The sequence below is a fragment of the Callorhinus ursinus genome, unplaced genomic scaffold (assembly GCF_003265705.2).
Source record: "Callorhinus ursinus isolate GAN/ISIS: 27379988/994484 unplaced genomic scaffold, GSC_fseal_2.0 scaffold71, whole genome shotgun sequence".
Classification (NCBI taxonomy): domain Eukaryota; kingdom Metazoa; phylum Chordata; class Mammalia; order Carnivora; family Otariidae; genus Callorhinus; species Callorhinus ursinus.
The window spans coordinates 43,994-66,772 of record NW_027397133.1 but is presented as its reverse complement, the minus strand read 5'-3'; the positions used below and the strand labels follow the sequence as shown (position 1 = coordinate 66,772).

General features: G+C 40.2%; 1 protein-coding gene and 1 pseudogene across 1 annotated transcript; both read left to right on the top strand.

Annotated features, from left to right (window-relative positions):
- The first annotated feature begins 2,354 nt into the window (after positions 1–2,354).
- LOC112807319 (U2 spliceosomal RNA) lies at positions 2,355–2,556 on the top strand (annotated as a pseudogene).
- Positions 2,557–3,312: 756 nt separating this feature from the next.
- ZNF614 (zinc finger protein 614) lies at positions 3,313–21,166 on the top strand. The gene is made up of 5 exons (XM_073886439.1): positions 3,313–3,475; positions 13,853–14,072; positions 18,685–18,811; positions 19,083–19,178; positions 19,512–21,166. Exons 2-5 carry the CDS (start codon positions 14,058–14,060, stop codon positions 21,029–21,031), a joined length of 1,758 nt encoding a protein of 585 aa, XP_073742540.1. The 5' UTR covers positions 3,313–3,475; positions 13,853–14,057; the 3' UTR covers positions 21,032–21,166.
- Positions 21,167–22,779: the final 1,613 nt, after the last annotated feature.

Here is a 22,779-nt window from a genome sequence, read left to right as displayed (position 1 = left end):
TCTTGCTCTTCTTTATCCAGTTATTTCCCTTGATATAAGAATATGTGGGATGCCTGGGCGGCTCAGTCAGTTAAGCCTCTGACTCTTGGTTTTGGCTCAGGTCATGATCTCACAGTTGTGGGATCAAGCCCCACATCAGGCTCTGCACTCAGTGGAGTCTGCTCCAGATTCTCTCCGTCCCCCTCTGCCCCTCCCCCCATTCACATGTGTGCATGTGAATGTGCATACGTGCTCTCTCCCAAATAAAATCTTTAAAAAAAAGGATATGCTATCCAGTTTATAAATCCTTGTGCCCCCCCCCCACAAATTTGCCGTACAGTGTTATGGCAGAATTCAGTTCCCAACTTAGTGTTGAGTAATTCATTCCTTTAAAAGTATTTTTTTTTTTTGAGCATTTACACTGTGTCAGGCACCGTTGTAGTCACTGGGGACACGTCAATGAACAAAAAAGGCAAAGTCATGGCCTTTATGGAGAATATGGTTTAGTGAAGGTGACTGAGTAAAATAAATGCATAATAGAAATGTCAGTTGTTAAGTGCTATGGAGAAATATGAAGCCAAGTACATAGGTTGTAATGGAGGAGCTTTTTGTTTTTAAAGATTTTTATTTATTTGACAGCACAAGCAGGGGGAGCAGCAGGCAGAGGGAGAAGCAGGCTCTCCACTGAGCAAGGAGCCCGATGTGGGACTCAATCCCAGGACCCTGGGATCACGACCTGAGCCAAAGGCAGATGCTTAACCAACTGAGCCACCCAGGTGCCCCTGGAGGAGCTATTTTAGTATGGGTTTTCAAGGAAGGCTGTTCTGAGTAGATGTAATTTGAACTAAGACCTAAGTATACTGAGGGTAACCAGCAAGAGTAATACTTGTAAGCTGGGAACACTCCAGATCTGTTTCCAAGTGTTTTCTCTGGGCTTCCCACCTCAGTATTCTCTGAGAAGTTTGCTTTTAAAAGATGTGAATTCTTTTTTTTTTTTTTAAGATTTTATTTGTTTATTTGACAGAGAGAGCACAAGTAGGCAGAGAGGCAGGCAGAGGGAGAGGGAGAAGCAGGCTCTCCGCTGATCAGGGAACCCGATGTGGGGCTCGATCCCAGGACTCTGGGATCATGATCTGAGCCGAAGGCAGCCACTTAACCAACTGAGCCACCCAGGCGCCCCAAAAGATGTGAATTCTTAAACCCCAGACCTCCTAAACCAGAACCTCTAGTATTGGGCCCAAGACCCTGTATTTATAAAATGATTTTTGTGACCTATGCTTAAATTTTAACATCTCTGCCCTAAATCCTGGATTAGTGCACCTGTTACCACCACCACACTGTAACAGGATGGATACTGGGTAGAAACTCTCTACAGTACAGAATCAGATATGAGTGTTCTACCAACCAGGCTCTCAGGTCCCCTCTACTTCTTATCCTTTTGTGGATCTACACATCCTGCCATGGCAAGGTCAGATCAGCTCATTCCTGAAACCAATCAGGCAGGTCCCAGAATGGGCTGCCCAGGCTGCCCTGAGCAATCTGGACCAGATGCCGAATTCACTTTTCAGAGCTTGACATCCCAAGTGAATGGGGCTGCCCACTTAATTCCTGAAGAGAATAAAATACTCTATTAAAAAATTATGCAAACAATAAATTCTTAATGTATAGAAATTAGAAAACATAGGGGGTACCTGGCTGGCTCAGTTGGTAAAACATGGAACTTTTGATCCCAGGGTCGTAAGTTCAAGCCCCATGTTGGGCATGGAGCCTACTAAAAATTTTAAAGAAATTTTAAAAAATTAGAAAACATATATAAACGATTTAAGAAATTTTGTATCACCCATAATTGTACCTGAGAGTCTAGCATTGTTAACAATATAGTCTCCCCAAATTTTCAAACATATGTAAGTAAATATGAGGCTAGTTTTTAAATATTTACAACATTATGAACATCTACATCATTAAATATTCTAAAACTTCTAAAATTGACATTTTTATAATACTAAAGTAATATAGAATTATGACACAAAGATATATAAACAATGGAGAATTACAAAAATTGGGAATGTGAAAACTTCTGACATTCACTACCCGTAAGTACAAACCCTGAAGTAATCCAAACTAAAGATTTACTTAATCAAACACAAATAAACAGGCAAATGTTTATGATTCGTTTCCATAATGGGGATCATAAAATTTATATTATCCTGCAGATGTATTTTTTTCTTCTTGAGAATACAGTTATCTTTCCTTATTTATACTGACAGTTGTAGTATATTCTTTTCAGTTGCTATGTACTGTTTTGGTGAGTGGATGTTCCATAACTTACCCAAGTAAATGTCTATCAATGTACATTTAGATTTTTTTCCTTTTTAATCGCTTCTCGGCCTTTTGGCTAAGATCAAGTGTAGATTTTTTTCCTTTTTAATTGCAAAAGCCAGTTAAGCCCCGTGGTTAATATTAGGAAAAGTTTTTACTAAGTAAACTCTTGCAATTAGAATTTCTAGGACAAAGAGAATGAAAAATTTAAATTGATTCAGGTTGCCTTCTAAAAAGGGAGTAGCTACTTAAATCCTCTATGATTAAACTTCCTCCCACGCCTAAATAATAAAATTTTAAAGTGTGCTCTCTCTTAAAAATTTGGGAACTATGCAAAGTATAATAATTACATTATCTCGTAATTTCGTATTCTCCAAAATCCCGGGGTCATCTTAATTTATTTTGGGAAGGAAAACATACATTTGCACCTTCACTTCATCCCTTCTCCACTGGAGATAGTAGCTGTGCATCCACTCCCATGGGGGGATTAGCGTTTCTTTACGAAGCTCCACCCTATTGGCTTCGCCCCTTCAATGGCGGTCTTGCTTCTAAACGACAAGGGCCTTACCCACTACACACACAACCGCCGTCTCCCTAAACCTAAGACGTTAGGCGACCACTGCTTTTGTCAACTCTGTGACCGCTGCCTCTCCGGCGACGTCTCAGCGGCTTCTTTCCCCAAGTCGGCCTTGGCCGGAGCCCATCCCAGCCGTACGGACACCTGCCTTCCTCTAAGATGGCCGCGCCCACGGTGCTCCAGCCTAACGTCTGCGCTCGGCCGTGCACAGAGGGCGTCGCCATCTTTCTTCCCTCGGCCGATAAACGTGCCTGGTGGCCGTAGGTAGACACCGACTTCTGAAATCTTACCCAGTCAGCACAGCTTTGTTGATCATCCCTCGCAACTCTGAGTTGGCCTGTAATGATTCCGATCTCCCCACACAGCCGCTGTGGCCCCTCCCATCAGAAACGCCAGGGTGGGCGTGGCCGTTGGGTCATAGAGCGGGGCCGGCCGCCCGAGCTCCGAAATCCCGTAACGCTCCCAGGTCCTCGCGGGAGTCGCTGGCCGGGTGGTTCCGAGTCCCTAGGTACCGCGAGGAAGGGCGCACCGAGAGAAGGGGCTTCGGAAGTGGGTGGCCTTTCGTCGCTGCCAGCAGCGTCTGTAGAGGTTCGGGTTCGGGTGAGTCGGGTTCTGGGTTTAGCTCTCGGCCTGTCGGGTCCGTGAAACGGGAGAATGGGTGAAGAACCGCAGTTGGGATTTTATTTGGATTCAGTCATTGAGGAATCTGGCGGCGGGGGGGCGCTTTGGGAGTCAGTCAGTGATTAAGAGTCTGAAGAAATCTCGACCGAGCGGTCGACTGTGTTAGGGTTTGAGGTCCGCGTGGATCACTCGGCTTGTGGGACTCGGTTGAGAAGTGGGGTGGAAAGTATATCCGTGAGCGCCTGTCTCGTCCGGCTTCCGTGGGTTGGAGATGTCCCTGTTGGTTGTTTGGGCTTGTTTGCGGGTGAGTGCGGCATTTAATACAGGGCTCACTCCTGGAGACGCCTGGTGGGTGCTGTCAGTGTGTGAGGAGGTCCGGGCCCCTGGAGAATCGGAAGATTCAGGCTCAAACCTTGAATGCCGGAAACAGACCTCAGGGCTGCATTTAATCCAGTTAATCCAAACCAGTTCACTCCTTCCAGTCCGTCCTCACGGACCTTACTGAAAACTTTGTCTCCCAACATCACCACTCTTCTCACTGTCCCCACAAAATTAAGTGTGTTCGGAGTGAGCTAGGGATATATTGACTATTAAAGATGTAGCTTTTGTTTTTATAGTCTTCAAGTTTACTATGCTTGTGGATATTTCCTTTTAGGGTCATTATGAGTGAATGCATCTCCTTTGCTCTATATTCTGTTCCATAGCGAGAACTCCCCCCCCCCCACGTTAGGATCATCTGTATAAACATAAGGAAAAATTAATTGTATCATGTAATTTCTCATCCTCGACATATTTGCTTAGGAGATGATATTTATACATTTTTAATCATTGCAATAAATATCAACACAGGTTGGTGAACCAGACCATTGGTGTCTGAGTCAAACATATATTACATTATATATTATATTATTATATATTACTTATATTAAGTAATAACAAAATACTCAGTTAAATTTTAGTAGTTTTGCTGAGGTTTAATTTACATACCATAAAATTCACCATTACATTTCAGTGATTTTTTTTTAAAAAGATTTTATTTATTTATTTATTTATTTGTCAGAGAGAGAGAGAGAGAGAGAGAGAGAGAGAGCACAATCCGGGAGCTGCAGGCATAGGGAGAAGCGGGCTCCCCACTGAGCAGGGAGCCCCATGTGGGACTCAATCCCAGGACCCTGGGATCATGATCTGAGCCAAAGGCAGACGTTTAACTGACTGAGCCACCCAGGCATCCCTACATTTCAGTGATTTTTAACTGAGTTTCTAGAGTTGTGCAACCATGAGTATAATCGTTTCAAGACAATCCAATTTTAAAAGATTTCCATCACCTGGAAAAGTTTTCTCGACGCTCTGTGCACTCAGTGTCCACTCCTACCCCCAGCCACACACCACCCTGATTATCTTCTAGAATCTATTAATTTGCAATTTCTAGGCATTTCATATAAACAGAATCATATGTAGTCTTTTGTTGTTGCCTTTTTTCATTAGCATTATATTTTGGTCTACATTATAATTATCACTAGGTTTTCCCCTTTTTTCCAAGTGATTTATTGAGGTAAAATTGACACACAATAAGCTACAGATATTTAAATCATACCAATTGGTAAATTTGACATATGTACTCATGAAAGTGTCACCACCATGAAATGAAAATCACGAACATACCCCTCACCACTGAATTTTCTTTGTGCCCGTTTTTAATCCATCCCTCTCATATTTCCCTTTCCCTCCCCAAGCAACCACTGATCTATTTCTCATTACTATAGGCTAGTTTATATATTTTTTAAAGTTTTATTGAAATGGACTCTCAGAGGATATACTCGTTTTTATTACGATTTGATTCAGCGTTAGTATTTCAAGATAACATTCTTGTGTGTCTCAGTAGTTCCTTTTTTTCCTTTTTGTTGCTTTGTTTTCCATGTGGGCTTATCAGTTCATTCTGTAGAGTTTATTAATTCACCTGTTAATGGACAATTGTTTTTCCAATTTTTAGCTCTTACAAATAAAGCTCTCAAAAAAAACCCACTCATGTTCAAGTCTATATTTGTGTTTATATGTTTTTCTTTCTCTTGGGTAAATCTCTAGGAGTTGAATGGCTAAATCATATGGTAGGTGTTATGTTTAACTTCTTTAGAAAACTGCTAAACTGTTTCCTCAGGTGGCTGCACTTTGTATTCCCAAGAGAAGCGGATAATTGTTCTGTGTCTCCATGTTTTTGCCAACACTTTGTATTGTCATTCTTTTTGATTTTAGGTATTCTAATGGGTGTGGAGCAGTACCTTGTGGTTTTAATTTCTATTTACCTAATAATGGCTAATGATGTTAAATATCTTTTCGTGTGCTTATTTGCCATCCATATATCTTCCTTGGTGAAGTAATTGTTCAAGTCTTTTATGCTTTTCTGTTGTCTTGTTAATTTTTGGGAATTCATTATATATTCTGGATACAAGACTTTCCTTTACCAGTTATATGCTTTGCAAAGATTTTCTCCCAGTCTTCGGCTTGCCTTTCAACATTCTCTTAACGATGTGTTTTGAGGAGCAGAAGGATTTAGTTTTTATGAAGTCCAGGACATGAACTTTTCTTGAATTATTCTTTTGGTGTTGTACCTAAGAAATCTTTGCTTTATTACAAGAGCAGAGGATTTTCTCCAATTTTTTCTTCTCGAAGGTTTAGGGTTTTGGGGTTTTTGTTTTTTTTTTTTAGGTTTTTCACTTAGGTTTATTATTTATTTTGAGTAATATATATGGTACAATATATGGATTTAAGTTCTTTTTTTTTTTTTGTATATGCATATCTCTCCACTGTGTTGCCTTTGCACCTTTATAAAATGTCAGTTGACTATGTATGTGTGGGTCTTATTCTGAGCTCTGTTCTGTTCATTCATTTGTCTGTTCTGACACGAATACTACCCTGTCTTGATTACTCGGTTTTGATAAAAATTCTTGTAATCAGTTAGTGCAAACTCACCAACCCTGTTCTTTTTTTTTCTCTTAAGATTTTATTTATTTATTTTAGAGAGCAAGGGAAGGGGCAAAAGGAGAGGAAGAGAGAATATCTCAAGCTGACTCCAAGCTGAGTGTGGAATGAGACACCGGGCTCAATCCCCGTGGACCCCGAGTTCACGACCTGAGCCGAAACCCAAGAGTTGGATGATCAACCAACTGAGCCACCCATGCACCCCAACCTTGTTCTTTTTTTTTTTTTTAAAGATTTATTTATTTATTTTGAGAGAGTGAGAATGAGAGAGAGAGAGAGAGTACATGAGAGTGGGGAGGGTTAGAGGGAGAAGCAGGCCCCTCGCCAAGCGGGGAGCCCGATGCGGGACTCGATCCCGGGACTCCAGGATCATGACCTGAGCTGAAGGCAGTTGCTTAACCAACTGAGCCACCCAGTCGCCCCCAACCTTGTTCTTTTTTACAGTTGTTTTAACTTTTCTAGACCTTTTGCATTTCTGTGTGAATTTAAGAATCAGGTTGTCAGTTTATACAGAAAAGCCTCCTGGAATTATGATTGAGATTTGTGACTAGAACAATTCTGGAGAATGGTCTGTTTGGTTCATTTCAAAAAATGGTCCATTTTCTGACTGGACAAAGTGTATCTTTCCGTTTATTTAAGTCTTAAAAAATTTCTGTGACACAGTTTTCAAAAGGTGTTTTAAATTTTGGGTAATCTTTTTCCATAAGTATTTCACATTTTTTTAAGTCATTTTCACCTTTTATCATCATTTTATTTACTTATTTATTTTTTTGTTTCAAGTTTTTATTTAAATTCTGGTTAGTTAACATATAGTGTAATATTGGTTTCAGGAGTAGAATTTAGTGATTCATCACTTATATATTAACATCTAGTGCTAATCACAGGTGCCCTCCTTAATACCAGTCATTCATTGAGCCCATCCCCCACTCACCCCCCCTCCATCAACCCTCAGTTTGTTCTCTATAGTTTTGTTGTGTTTTTAAGATTTTATTTATTTATTTTGACAGAGAGACAGCGAGAGAGGGAACACAAGCAGGGGGAGTGGGAGAGGGAGAAGCAGGCTTCCCGCCGAGCAAGGAACCCGATGCGGGACCTGATCCCAGGACCCTGGGATCATGACCTGAGCCAAAGGCAGATGCTTAATGACTGAGCCACCCAGGCGCCCCTATTCTCTGTAGTTAAAAGAGTCTCTTAGGGTTTGCCTCCCTCTCTTCGCCTCCCTTCCCCTATGTTCATCTGTTTTGTTTCTTAAATTACACATGAGTGAAACCATACGGTATTTGTCTTTCTCTGACTTGTTTCAGTTAGCATAATATACTCTAGCTCCATCCACACCATTGCAAAAGGCAGGATTTCATTCTTTTTGATGGCTGAGTAATACTCCACACCACATCTATATCCATTCATCAGTCAATGGACATTTGGGCTCTTTCCATAATTTGGCTATTGTTGATAACACTGCTGTTAATATTGGGGTGCATGTGTCCCTTGAATCAGTATTTTTGTATCCTTTGGGTAAATACCTAGTAGTGCAATTGCTGGGTTGTAGGGTGGTTCTATTTTTAACTTTTTGAGGAACCTCCAAACTGTTTTCCAGTGTGGCTGCACCAATTTGCATTCCCACTAACAGTGTAAGAGAGTTCCCCTTTCTCTGCCTCCTTGCCAACATGTGTTGTTTCCTGTGTTGTTAATTTTAGCCATTCTGACGGGTATGAGGTAATATGTCATTGTAGGTTTGATTTGTATTTCCCTGATAATGAATGATATTGAGCATCCTTTCATGTGTCAGTCATTTGTAGGTCTTCTTTGGAAAAATGTCTATTCATGTCTTCTGCCCATTTCTTTTTTTTGTTTTTTTAATTAAAAAAATTTTTTTAAATTAATTTTTTAATTAAGTTATTTTTTAAATTAACATAATGTATAATTTGTTTCAGGGGTACAGGTCTGTGATTCATCAGTCTTACACAATTCACAGTGCTCACCATAGCACATACCCTCCCCTCTTCTGCCCATTTCTTAACCGGATTATTTGTTTTTTTGGGTGTTGAGTTTGATAAGTTCTTTATAGATTTTGGATACTAACCCTTTATCAGATATGTCATTTGCAAATATCTTCTCCCATTCCATAGGCTGCTTTTTAGTTTTTGTTGATTGTTTCCTTTGCTGGATAGAACCTTTTTTTTTTTTTTAAGATTTTATTTATTTATTTGACAGAGAGAGTGAGAGTAGGAACACAAGCAGGGGGGAGTGGGAGAGGGAGAAGCACACTCCTGCTTAGCAGGGACCCCGATGCGGCACTCGATCCCAGGATCCTGGGATCATGACCTGAGCCGAAGGCAGATGGTTAACGACTGAGCCACCCAGGCACCCCTTGGTAGAACCTTTTTATCTTGATGAAGTCCCAGTAGTTCTTTTTTGCTTTTGTTTCCCTTGCCTCCGGAGACATGTCTAGTAAGAAGTTGCTACGGCCAATGTCAAAGAGGTCACTGCCTGTGTTCTTCTCTAGGATTTTGATGGTTTCTTGTCTCACATTTAGGTCTTTCATCCATTTTGAATTTATTTTTGTGTATGGTGTAAGAAAGTGGTCCAGTAGTATTTCACATTTTTTGATGGTATTGTAAATTGTATTCTTAAAAACTAAATGGCCTAGGGGTGCCTGGGTGGCTCAGTCATTAAGCGTCTGCCTTCGGCACAGGTCATGATCCCAGAGTCCTGGGATCAAGCCCCACATCGGGCCCCCTGCTCAGCGGGAAGCCTGCTTCTCCCTCTCCCACTTCCCCTGCTTGTATCCCCTCTCTCGCTGTCTCTCTCACTGTCAAATAAATAAATAAAATCTTAAAAAAAAAAAAAACTAAATGACCTAATAGAATGAGTTGGGAAATATTCTCTCCTCTTTGGCATTGTTCCTGAATGATCCATTGGATGTATATTATGCCTTTTGTTTATCAAGTCACAGTTATTGGAATTGTTCTCAGTTTGAGACTGTTATGAGAAATGTTGCTGTATACATTCAGGTACAAACTGGAAATGTTCATTTCTTTGTTAAGTTCCCCTGAGCAGAATGTTTGGCTCATAGGGCAAGTATATGTTTAACGTTTTACAAAGTTTTCAAAGTGCCTGTACGAGTGTACATTTCTACCATCAGTGTATGAGAGTTCTAGTTTCTCCACATTCTGATCAACATTTGGAATTACTAGTCTTTTTGATTATAGTCATTCTATTTGGTGTATAGTAGAATTTCATCATCATCTTAATTTCCCCAATGACAAATAATGTTGATCATCTTTTCATGTGCTATAATAGACATTCATATGTCTTATGTAGTGTAATGTCTATTTAAGTCTTTTCTCATTCTCTAAGTGAGTTGTTTGCCTTCCAAACAAATTATTAAGTTTTTAGTTATTTATATATTCTACATAGTAGTCCTTTATCAGATATATGATTTGCAAATATTTTCTCCCCAAATATAGCTTACTTTTTCCTTTTGCTTTATAAAGTCTTTTGATATGCAAAATTTAGTACAAGTCCAATTATCAGTTCTTTTATGGTTCACTGGTTTAGTGACATGTCTAAGAATTCTTTGCCTAAGCCACAGTCATGAGAAATGTCTCCTGTGTTTTCTGCAAGATAGTGTGTGTATATGTATGTGTGTATAGATATAGATGTAGATGATGACTTTGTTTTTTAGAGCAGTTTTAGATTCCCAGCAACACTGAGTGGGAAGTGTGCAGAGACTGCTTGTGTATACCCTACTCCCCTACACGTACAACCTTCCTCACTGTCAGCATCCTGCACCAGAGTGGTGCGTTTCTTACAATTACCATATTGACATGTTTTCACCCAAAGTGCATAATTTACATTGGTGTAGGGTTCCCTCTTGGTATTGTTCATTCTGTGGGGTTTGACAATGTATAATGATATGTGTCCTCCATTTAGTATGTTACAGGTTAGTTTCACTGTTCTAAAACTCCTCTGGTTTCTGCCTATTCATCTTTCCTCTCCCCCAACTCCTAGCTACCACTGATCTTTTTTCTGTCTCCTTAGTTTTGCCTTTTCCAGACTGTCATATGGTTGGAGTCCTACAATATGTAGCCTTTTCCGATTAGCTTCTTTCACTTAATAGTATGCATTTAAGTTTCCTCCTTGTCTTTTCATGGCTTGATAGCTCATTTCTTTTTAGTGCTGAATAATATTCCATTCTCTGGATGGATAAAGCTGCTATGAACATCCATTATCAGGTTTCAGCTCCTTTTGGCAAATAACAAGGAAAGCGTCCCATCATATGGTAAGAGTATGTTTAGTTTTGTAAGAAGCTGCCAAACTATCTTCAAAAGTGGTTGACTCATTTTGCGTTCCCACCAGCAATAAATGAGAGTTCCTCTTGCTGCACATCCTTGTCAGCATTTGGTGTTGTCAGTGTTTTGAATTTTGGCTATTCTAATAGGTGTGTAATGGTATCTCATAGTTGTGTTTTAATTTGTAATTCCCTAATTATATATGATGTTGAGCAGCCTTTCATATGCTTATTTGCTATCTGTATCTTCTTTGGTGAGGTGTCAGTTTGGGGCTTTTGCCCATTTTTTAATTGGGTTGTCTTATTGTTGAGTTTTAAGAGTTCTTTGTGTATTTTGGATAACTTTATCATATATGTCTTTTGTGAATACTTTAGTCTGTAGCTTGTCTTCTCATTCTCTTGAGATAGTTTATATTTCTAGCTGTTACATTGAAATTTATTATCTTTTTTTTGATAGAAAGTGCCCACGTGTGTGAGGGGTGGGGGAGGGACAAAGGGAGAGGGAGAAAGAGACTCTTAAGCGGGCTCCACACCCAGCATGGAGCCCCATGCAGGACTTGATCTCACCACCTGAGCTGAAATTAAGAGTTGGACGCTTAACCAGCTGAGCCACCCAGCCAACCCAATTGGCATTCCTGGGCTAAATCCCCCTTAGTCTCTGTAATCCTAGATTTTTTTATGTTATCCTAGATTTGTTTTGCTAATACGTGTTTTTTTCCCTTTAAATTCTAGTTTGTTGACATACAGTTCAATATTGGTTTCAGGAGCAGAGTTCAATGATTCATCCTTTACATATAACACCCAGTGCTCATCATAACAAGTGCCCTCCTTGAAACCCATCACCTATCTATCCCATCCCCCACCCACCTCCCTCTATCAACTCTGTTTGTTCTCTGTAGTTAAAGAGTCTCTCATGATTTGTTACCCTCTCTTTTTTCTCCCTCTCATGTGTTGTGTTTTTTTTTTAAGATTTTATTTATTTATTTGACAGAGAGACACAGCGAGAGAGGGAACACAGGCGAGGGGGAGTGGGAGAGGGAGAGGCAGGCTTCCCGCTGAGCAGGGAGCCCGATGCAGGGCTGGATCCCAGGACCCCGGGACCATGACCTGAGCCGAAGGCAAACCTTAACGACAGCCACCCAGGTGCCCCCCCTCTCATGTGTTCATCCATTTTGTTTTCTTAAATTCCACATATGGATGAAATCATACTGTATTTGTCTTTCTCTGATTGACTTATTTTGCTTATTGTTTTGGTAATATGTTAACAATTTTTCACCTATATTCATGAAAGAGATTGGTCTGTAATTTTCTTCTTCTGTGATGCCTTTGTCTGGCTTTGGTATTTTGGTGATAGTGACATCATAGAAGGAATACATCTGGGCCTAAGCTTTCCTTTGTGAGACTTTTGTTTTGTTTTTGTTTTTTAAGTAGGCTCCACGCCGAGCATGGAGCACAAAGTGGGGCTTGATCTCCTGACCCTGAGATCAAGACCTGATCGCTTAACCAACTGAGCTACCCAGGCGCCCCTGTGAGACAGTTTTTAATTACTAATTCAGTTTCTTCTTATATGTCTGTTTGGGTTTTTTAGAACTGTTCTTCTGTCAATTTTGTTACTTGTCTCTTTCCAGGCGTTTGTCCATTTCATCTGAGTAATATATATTTTTAATCCATGGTTGCTCAGAAATGTGCTAGTTAATTTCCAAATGTTTGTGTATTTCCTGAATTTCATTCTGAAAGCAGATATCTAATTCAATTCTGTTGTGGTTGGAAAATATATTTTAAATTTATTGACATTTGTTCTATATCTTAAATTATGGTCTTTCCTGGAGAATGTTTCATGTACCTTTGAAGAAAATGTATATTTTGTTCCTGTTGAGTGTGGCATCAAATAACTGTCAGTTGATTATGGTGTTGAAGTCCTAAATATCTCTGCTGGTTTTCTTTTCTTTTTTCTTTTCTTTTTTTTTTAATTATTGACAGTGGGATTTTGAAACTTTCACCTATTGTTGAATTTTCTATTTCCCTCTTTAATTCAGTTTTTGTTTGTATTTTGTGATTCTGCCATTAGGTGTATATAGATTTATAATTTATGGCTTCTTCATTTGTATACCTTTTCTATCATTATTGCCAACCAGAGAAAACTCATATAAGCCTTGGTGCCAGAGTTTTTATTGGAGTTAATGAACACAGACATGACTGACTGCCTGTATGGCTGACCTTAGTCTCCTCCAGCCCCTCCGGAGGCCCGGCTGATACCACGTGGTCCAAGGCCCTTCACCATAAATCACTTTATTAGAATAGACTGCCTTGCATGGCCCAAGCTTCCCAGGTGAGCAGAGACACTCTTATCAGGCAGGATATTCCAAGGACTTAGCAGTTTCCTCCTAGAAACTAAGGGCAAAAGCCAAACCTCTGTTAGGCAAGGTTAATCATTTAGTGCATCAAGTGGATAAGACAGTTCTTATGATTTGCTTGGTACATTAGTCTTCACACTGAAGTGTGTGTACCCATGGAGCATATAAAGACTTCCAGAGCAGTGCATGGGCATACATGCTTTTTATTTATTTTATTTTTTAAGGTTTTATTTATTTATCTGACAGAGAGAGACACAATGAGAGAGGGAACACAAGCAGGGGGAGTGGGAGAGGGAGAAGCAGGCTTCCCGCTGAGCAGGGAGCCCAATGTGGGGCTCGATCCCAGGACCCTGGGATCATGACCTGAGCTGAAGGCAGACCCTTAACAACTGAGCCACCCAGGCGCCCCACACATGCTTTTTAAAGACACAATGTCCAGATTTTTGGAACCTTCCATATGTCCTAAATGGATGTGCTTGATAATCCACCTGCCTCTGAGGCATCATGCTCTGCTGCCTTTGCTTTTCCACCTCCCCTTTAATAGCCATACCACTTCTCCTTTACAGAGGAAAGGCATACCTTTCACTCCTTTAGAACCCTGCTTTACTGCCCTAGAGTGTGAAAGCCTCGGAACAGTTGGAAATATTGAGGTCCTCTAAGGTAAGTGCATAGCAGCAGTGATAACACCTAGGCCCAGAGGAAAAGTACACTCAAAGTCAGTTTGCTCTTCAGCCCACAGGTCCCAGGTCCCCAAGAGCAAGAGTGATCAAGTGAAGGAATGAAGGAAGAAAAAAGAGGTACTTGTGGACTTGGATATCATTATTTCTAGGGACAACTTCAAGCAGATACCAAGCTTTCTGACTCTAAGAACTTTGTGGCAGATGCAGAAGAGACGAAAGACAGAATCCATGTTACTGTTTTGTGAGCACAGAAGAAAATGATCAAGGCCCAGGTGATTTTTGTTTGTTACGTTTTTCCTATGTTTTCTGACAGATTTGTGGTGACCTGAGAAAAATCACTTCAACCTTTTAGTATAAATTGGGATAATTGGATTCTGGGGAGAAATTAACTTAGATTCTAAATTCAAAAGCAGAGCAAAGTGAAATTAGGAATATATTACTCACAGGGGTCATCCTGAAGGACTAATATTGGAACACAGTGTGTGACTGGTGCATCCTGTGGGTTACGGTAGCTGTCACTTTGAGTCTGATATCTCTAACAAACATCATAACCAGAGAGACATGAAAAACTATGTGATGTGCACTGACTCTGTGGGGAAGGCAGACCGGTTTCTTGGGGGATTCAGTAGTTTATGCCACTTAGGCCTCCTGAAATTTCTTTGGTGGATTTTCTTGGAGGGCATCAGTGAGGTGTATTCTCCCCTGCAGCCTTCTGGTGAGTGGAAAAGCAGATTTCCTATAGCTGTCTCTTACAGAGGGCCTCCTCTGGGAATATGTCAAGCAGAGGTCAGTGGGTACAGTTCTTCAGGGCACCATAGTCTGGTGATCCAGGGACCCAACTTTATGGCAGTCTGGAATAAAACCACTGAAATGGCATAGGAAAATGAAGATTGCATGACTTTCAAATGGTCCTCCATGAACAGGTAGTTGAAGTGGAGTTTGAGTACAGATTTGGCAGTAGTAGTAGTTGAGAAAGTGTTTTTCTCTATTAAGGGTTTGGGTTGTTGGCCTCCATGGGGTTTGATTTAAAACTTTCATTCCATCTCAGAAAGTGGGGTATTTTTCCTGTGTTTAAATTACCTTCCTATTTGTGTTTTTATTTTATTTTGTTTTTACCTTTTTTCTTTTATGTACACAGGTGACTGACTCATGGTAAGAGAGTGCCTCTTAATCCCCTGGTGTAGCATTAATACCTGGTAGTGCATACTTCTTATATGTATCTGTTTGTGCATTTACATACCTAAATGTATATACCTGTCATATTTTATATGAGTGGAACAATACTGCAAACAACACAGATAACTATAAGGGGCTTCCTATTAGTTGAAGTACCACAGGCCTAGTACCAGTTGAGCATCTAAAAGAAAGATGACTGCACTGGACTGAAGCATAGTAGCTATGCAGCTATGGAAAAGTCCATGAGTTTGGGGTGCCTGGGTGGCTCAGTCGGTTAAGCATCCAACTCTTGATTTTGGCCGAGGTCATGATCTCAGGATCATGAGATTGAGCCCTGTGTCAGGCTCTGTGCTGAGTGTGGAGCCTGCTTAAGATTCTCTCTCTCCCTCTCCTTCTGCCCTCCCCCACCCTTGGCTCGAGCACGTGCACACTCTCTCTTTAAAAAAAAGAAAAAAAGTCCATGAGTTCATAGTCATACTCAAAAAACAAACAAAAATCTTTGGAGTTTGATGGGAACAAAATATTTGATTTTTGAAATGATAAATAACACAGTAACACATGTTCAGAGATTCACTCTGAATTTAATAGAGTTAGTGTGAAATAGTACAAACTTCACTGATAGCAGCTTGGTACTCCTTGACCCTTACACTCATGTATGAATCACCTCTCCAGAGTGAGCCACAGTTATTTTCATGTACATCCTCCAAACTCTTTTTTAAGTGTGTTGGCATTCTTTACCTGTTGGTACCTATAAGCCAACTTTCTACTTTTTCACCTGACTCGATGAACTTCAGATGTTGTGTGAGTAATAATTAAATAATACACTTATTGATGAATATTTAGATATTTTTGTTATTACAAACCGTAAGAATGAACTGCCTTGTTAATGGCTTTTTGTGAAATTGTATCAGTGTTCAGAGTAGCTACAGAGAAATCAACTATGGGGTGTGGTCATTTCACATTTTAACAGTCCAACTCATGGTCAGTGTGGCATCATGTTTAAAAGTGTAGGTTTTGCGGCCGGTTGCCAGCCGTGTGACTGCGTTCTTCAGTTATAGCCGTCACACCCCTTTGCTTATGTAGAATGGGGTTAATGACAATGGCGCTTAAATCATAAGGTAGGGTCTAAAATGAATTAATCTAGACAAAGCATCTAGAAGAGTGCCTGGTTGATAGAAAGCGTTATGTAAGAACATCCAGTGCTCCTCAGCTTGCCAACACTTGTTGTGTTATCAAATTGCATATTTTCCACAGTCTGTATGAACCAATATTCTTTTGCCTTATTTTATTTTGCATTTTCCCAATTGCTTGTGAGGTTCAGATTCTTGTCCCTTTGTTGCTTTTTTGGATTATTTCTTCTGTGATATGTGGTCTTCATTCTTGGCTCATTTGAAAAATCATTTTTTGTCTTACTGATTTGTAATTGTTTATCTTGTGATATATTGATCTTTTATATGTTGCAGTTATTTTTCTAGAATCTTGTCTTTTAGCTTTTCTTCTTAATATCTTTTTCCATGCAAAAGTTTTATTTTTGATTCAAATTAAAATTTGTTAGCCTTTTCTTTATGGCTTTTTACTTGTGCCATAAACATTCCATGTTTTCTTCTATTCTTCCATAAGTTCTTTCTTTAAAAGTTTATGTCTTATATTCATTATCTATTGGTGGTGTGGCATAATAACATATATATCTATCTGCCTAATATATAGTCTTTTACCCTGGTTCCTGCTAATATTCAATCTTTTACCCTGGTTCCTGACACAGAGTTTTCTAAAACTCTTATAATTTCCTCGGTGATAGGAGTGTCTGTCACAGAGCTCCTAAATCCCTTGGAATTTTCTTGGTGATAGGACTGTCTTTTGTTCTAATTAGGTGACTCTTGGTGTGGGCTCCTGGATGTCTTCTGTGGGGGCCGGTCTCTAGAAAGATCAAGTCATGATTAGAAGCTTGGAACTTGCAGCCCTGCCCCCATCCTCCAGAGTGGGGAGAAGGACTGGATAATGAATTAGTAATCCGTTATTAGATCATGTCCGTGAAATGAAGTCCCCATAAAATCCCGAAAGTACAGGGTTCGGAGAATTTCTGGATTGGTGAACACATCTACATGCTTGGAGGGTGTAGCATACCCCAACTCCACAGGGACAGAAGCTTGTGGGTTCAGGACCTTCCAGACCTTGCACGAGGTACCTCTTCATCTGGTTCATTGGTATCCTTTATAATGTCCTTTACTATATAATAAACCAGTAAACGTTAAGTTAGTGTTTCTCTGAGTACTTTGAGCCGTTCTAGCAAATGATTGAATCTGAGGAGAAGGTTGTTGAATCCAAGGAGAAGATTGTGGGAACCTCTGATTTGTAGCCAATTCTGACAGTGTGTTACCTGGAGACTCCTTCCAGGTGGGCAAGCAAGCATGGCTTACTTAGTCTGTGTTGTTTTTACTCACAATACTTCTGATACCAAATGAGGTTTTTTCCTCTTGACACCAAATATGTGATCTCTTCCAACACCACTTCTCCAGATTGACACTGGACTCTCTGACACTGACTACCTGCAGTTAGCATCAGATTACACAGATTTAAGAGTGCAGACCTGCAAGAAAGCCACCACTTGGGATTCCAATCTCAAGTCTTGGTGTTCTGTACTGACTGACGGGCTCTAAATCATGGTTTCTGCGGTCCCTTTCTCAGGACAGAGTATGGGGGTGTGCCACCCTTCCAATAGCATGATGTGCTCACCAACTTGGAAGTTTGCTGAACCTGTGGTTTTGGGGGGCTTTATGGAGGTTTCATTGCTTAGGCATGATTGATTAAATCATTGAACATTGGTGATTGAACCCCATCCCTTAGGTGGGGCTAAGTTCCAACCCTCTAATCATGTAGTTTGTTTCTCTGGTGACCAGCCCCCGTCCCGAAACTATGTGAGGGCTTGGGTTACCAGTCATCTCATTAGCACACAAAACACACTCATCACTGTGGAGATCTTAAGCATTTTAGGAGTTCCTTGTACTAGGAACTGGGGCCAAAAGCCAAATATTTGTTTTTTGTCATATCGCTGCTGGGTACTTTGTTTCACAGTCGCTCATGAGCCTGTAAGCAAGGTGTAAGCCAGGGAGGCATCTGATCTGGAGGCTCGGGTGGGGAAGGATGCACTTCTAAGCTCACTTACTGGGTTGTTGACGGGATTCATTTCCAGAAGGGCTGATCAAGTGAGATCCTCAGTTCCTACCTGTCTGCTCATGTAAGATTCTTATTAGTTCCTTGCCACATGGGCCTTCCCTACATGCCACTTGTTTCATCAAAGTCATGAAAGGACAGATTCTGTTAGCAAGATGGAAGTCACTGACGGAGTCACCTAGGCTCCCCATTTCTACTAAAACGCGTATAAGAAAAGTATATATAGGGGTACCTGGGGGTGCTCAGTTGGTTGAGCGTCTGCCTTCGGCTTGGGTCATGATCCCAGGGTCCTGGGATCGAGCCCCACATTGGGCTCCCTGCTTGGCAGGAGGCCTGCTTCTCTTTCCCCCTCTGCCTGCTGCTCCCCTTCTTGTGCTTTCTCCCTCAACCTCTCTGTCAAATAAATAAAATCTTTTAAAAAGAGAAAAAAAAAATGTATATAGATGAGGCTATATGGTGATTAGAACAGCCTCCCTCATGCTTCCATATTAACAAAAGTAATTCACATCATATTAAATAGGACTGTGTTAATTACAGGAATCACTGACACTGGAGGATGTGGCCGTGGACTTCACCTGGGAGGAGTGGCAGCTCCTGGGCCCTGCTCAGAAGGACCTGTATCGGGACGTGATGTTGGAGAACTATAGCAACCTGGTGTCAGTGGGTGAGGACAGCTTTCTGTGTCACTTAGAGGTGCTCAGTCACTGGCTTTTCCTCTATCACTTGATGAAAGCTTTGCAATCACTGTGGTCTTCCGAAGAGTCCCCTATCTTGGCCCTAAACAAAGGAGTATAATCTTTTCTATCCTGAAAGAGAACTTCTAAATACTTTGCATGTGAGAAATCGCTTTATCTCTAAAATGTAATATTTTCCCATCTCAACTTACTATACCCCAAGTCACTGCATCTAAGTCTTTTGTCATTTCTCATGAACAGGGTGTCAGGCTACCAAACCAGATGCATTGTCCAAGTTGGAACACAGAGATGAACCATGGATAACAGAGGATGAAATCCAGAATAGAACCCATCTGGGTGAGTGAGTACCAGCAACGGGAGTGGCTGAAGAAGTTTTATTCTAGTCTTTAAGAGAAGGTGTCACAGCTGTGAGGGTGTCTGAGGATACCTAATCAGCTCCTCCGCATATTCCTTTCCCCAGATAAGAACTCTTTTTCTTTTGTGCGTATTTAGCTCTAAATATGCTCCTTACCTCTTCTTGGATCTGATATTTATTTCATTTTAAATCTTTATAATTTTCTTTTAAAATTATATAGTCAACAATAAAGAGCCACCCCCACCACATCATCTTTAAAACATTTTTATTCCATACCACCCTTGTGAAAATTTGTTGTTCTCTTTTTTTCCTAGAATTCAGGATGCTTGATAGTCATCTGCAAGAGCACTCTCAAAACCACAGATTTCTGAAGAGCACACAACAATACGGGGAACAGAGTACATTTAGAAATACTGTTCATTTGAGCAAAATACATTTTGCCATAACGCAAAATCATGTGTTTGATTTATGTAGAAAAGCTTTGAAATCAAGTTTGAGTTTAGTTAACGAGAAGAGAAGATATGAAACAAAAAAGGCTGTTGAGTTTAATGGAGAAGAAAAATCTTTTCTGCATGGTAATCAGGAACATTTGTATTCTGGAATTGAATTCCCTGAAAGTGCAAAACATATCAGCACTAAATTCCAAGACTTTAAGCATCAGAGGACTCACAAAATAGAGAAACCCCACACATGCATCGAAGGTGAGAAAACCTGCATCAGGAAGCCTCGGCTTATTTACCATGAGAGCAGTCATAGAGGTGAGAAACCCCATGAGTGTGATCCATGTGGGAATTCCTTCTCCAGAAATGTCATGTTCACCAAACATCAGAAAACTCATACACAGGACAAAGTCTGTATAACCAGTGAATACAGAAAAGCCTCTAGTGTGAAGAGCAGTCTCACTTTGCCTCAGCAAACGCAAACAGCAGAGAAATCCTACACATGCAGTGACTGTGGAAAAGGCTTCACCATGAAGCGCTATCTGATTGCACATCAGCGAACTCATAGTGGAGAGAAACCTTATGTGTGCAGTGAATGTGGAAAAGGCTTCACTGTGAAAAGCAATCTCATTGTGCATCAGCGAACTCATACAGGGGAGAAACCCTATATATGCACTGAATGCGGAAAAGGCTTCACCATGAAGCGCTATCTTGTTGTCCATCAGCGAACTCATACTGGAGAGAAACCCTATATATGTAGTGAGTGTGGAAAAGGCTTCACAGTGAAGAGTAATCTCATCGTACATCAGCGATCTCATACTGGGGAAAAATCTTACATGTGCAGTGAATGTGGAAAAGGCTTCACCACAAAGCGCACTCTCATTATACATCAGCGAACTCACACAGGAGAGAAATCTTACTTATGTAATGAATGTGGAAAAGGCTTCACCACAAAGCGCACCCTTATTATACATCAGCGGACTCACACAGGAGAGAAACCCTATGAATGCAATGAGTGTGGTAAAGCCTTCAGCCAGAAGATATGCCTCATACAACATGAGAGATGTCATACAGGAAAAACTCCCTTTGTGTGTACTGAGTGTGGAAAATCCTATTCTCACAAATATGGTCTCATTACCCATCAGAGAATTCACACGGGAGAGAAACCCTATGAGTGCAATGAATGTGGAAAAGCCTTCACCACAAAGTCAGTACTCAATGTCCATCAAAGAACTCATACAGGAGAGAGACCATATGGATGCAGCGATTGTGAGAAAGCCTTCTCCCACTTGTCAAACCTTGTTAAACATAAGAAAATGCACACAAGAGAAATGGGTAGATTCAGTCAAGTTGTAAATTCCTTTAACACAGAGTCGCAGCTCATTACTTATTAGTGAACTCCTACAAAACAGAAGCCCTATGAATGTGATGACTGTGGAAATGCCTTCTGTGGCAACGGCTTCTCTGGGAACCAAGACTTCATTAAACATCAGTGTTTCCAGCAGATTGGAATGTAATCATGGTACTGCTGGTTGTTGATGTGTGTCCTGCGGAGATTAAAAACTTGTCTAGGAGGTAAATCTGGTAGCTACAGTGAATGTGTTGTAGTGACTTCAGTGATCCTTACCTCATATTTTCTGTCAGTGAAAACATGTTGGGAAAACTCTGATACATTCAATGTGGAAATGCTTTGAGCAAAACTTTCTAGCTTCATTATATTCTGAAAAGTGTATACTGAGATAAATTCTGTGAATGCAGAGACTAGAAAGGCTTTCAGGGGGAAGGTAGACTTTATTATCAGGGATCATCATAAATCATCAGTGAGCTTATTGTTTATAGAAATATGATTTAAAAAAAAATTTATGATGACCATGGGAAAGCTTTTACCCAGAAAGAAGACCTCAGTGAGGGTCAGAGTCCACACTGGAGAAAAACTTAAAGAGGACGATTATATATATATATATGGCGGGATATCAGTGACACATTCTGCCTCGTTTTGTCAGGAAATCATAGAGAAATGAAAACTTCATGAACATACTAAATGTAGAGCACCTGCAGTCAAATATCAGAGAACTTATGAAGAAATGAAGTCCTGTGAAAGTGGTAAATGTCAGTGCTTTTAAATGTTACAAGTCTGACCTCATTATACATCAGATAATTCACCTGATGTACATTTTCAGATGATACTTTGAAACCCTTTTCTAGTGGCCTTGTCAGTAATTCCTTAGTTTTAAAAAGTATAGTCTGCTTTCCTCATCACTGATTTATTGTTATACACCGTGCAGAGTGTTCTATGGAGTATTCTAGGACTACTCTGTATTATATGATTTTTTACCTTTCTTTGGCTCTAAACTTAATTGTAAATTTAGCATACTGAAGTAGTTTTTTGGCTTTTTTTTAAGATTTTATTTATTTGACAGAGACACAGCAACAGAGGGAACACAGGCAGGGAGAGTGGGAGAGGGAGAAGCAGGCCTCCTGCTGAGCAGGGAACCCGATGCGAGCCTCGATCCCAGGACCCTGGGATCATGACCTGAGCCGAGGACAGACGCTTAACCATCTGAGCCACCCAGGTGCCCCACATACTGAAGTAGTTTAAAAGGAAACTGTTTTAAATTTATAAAATAACAAGTATTTATACTTGCTTAACTAAGTTTATAAATATGACCAAATATTTTATAAAACCACCTTCCAAGTTATTTTTATAAAATGTTTAATTTGAAATCATTTTAACTTACAAGAAATTGCAAAATAGTCCAGAAGACTTCCCTAGTATCCTTTACCTAACGCCTCCCAGTAAAAACATTTATGTAAGCCACATCTTATTGAATCCAGGAAAATGACATTGGTAGTATACTGTTAGCTAAGCCCTTAACCTTATTTGGATTTCATTAGATTTTCATGGTTTTTTTTTATGTTGTAATTCTAAGAAGTTTTATTACATATATAGATTCATGTAACCACTACCACAACCATCACATAAGACTGTAATCAACACAAATTTCCTCATTATACCTTTTTATGCTCATTCCCTTTATCCAAACCTACCTCTAGCAACCACTTACCTGTTTTCCATCAGTATAATTGTATAATTTTATGAATGTTACAAAAATCATTTTTACAACTGGATTTTATATATTTT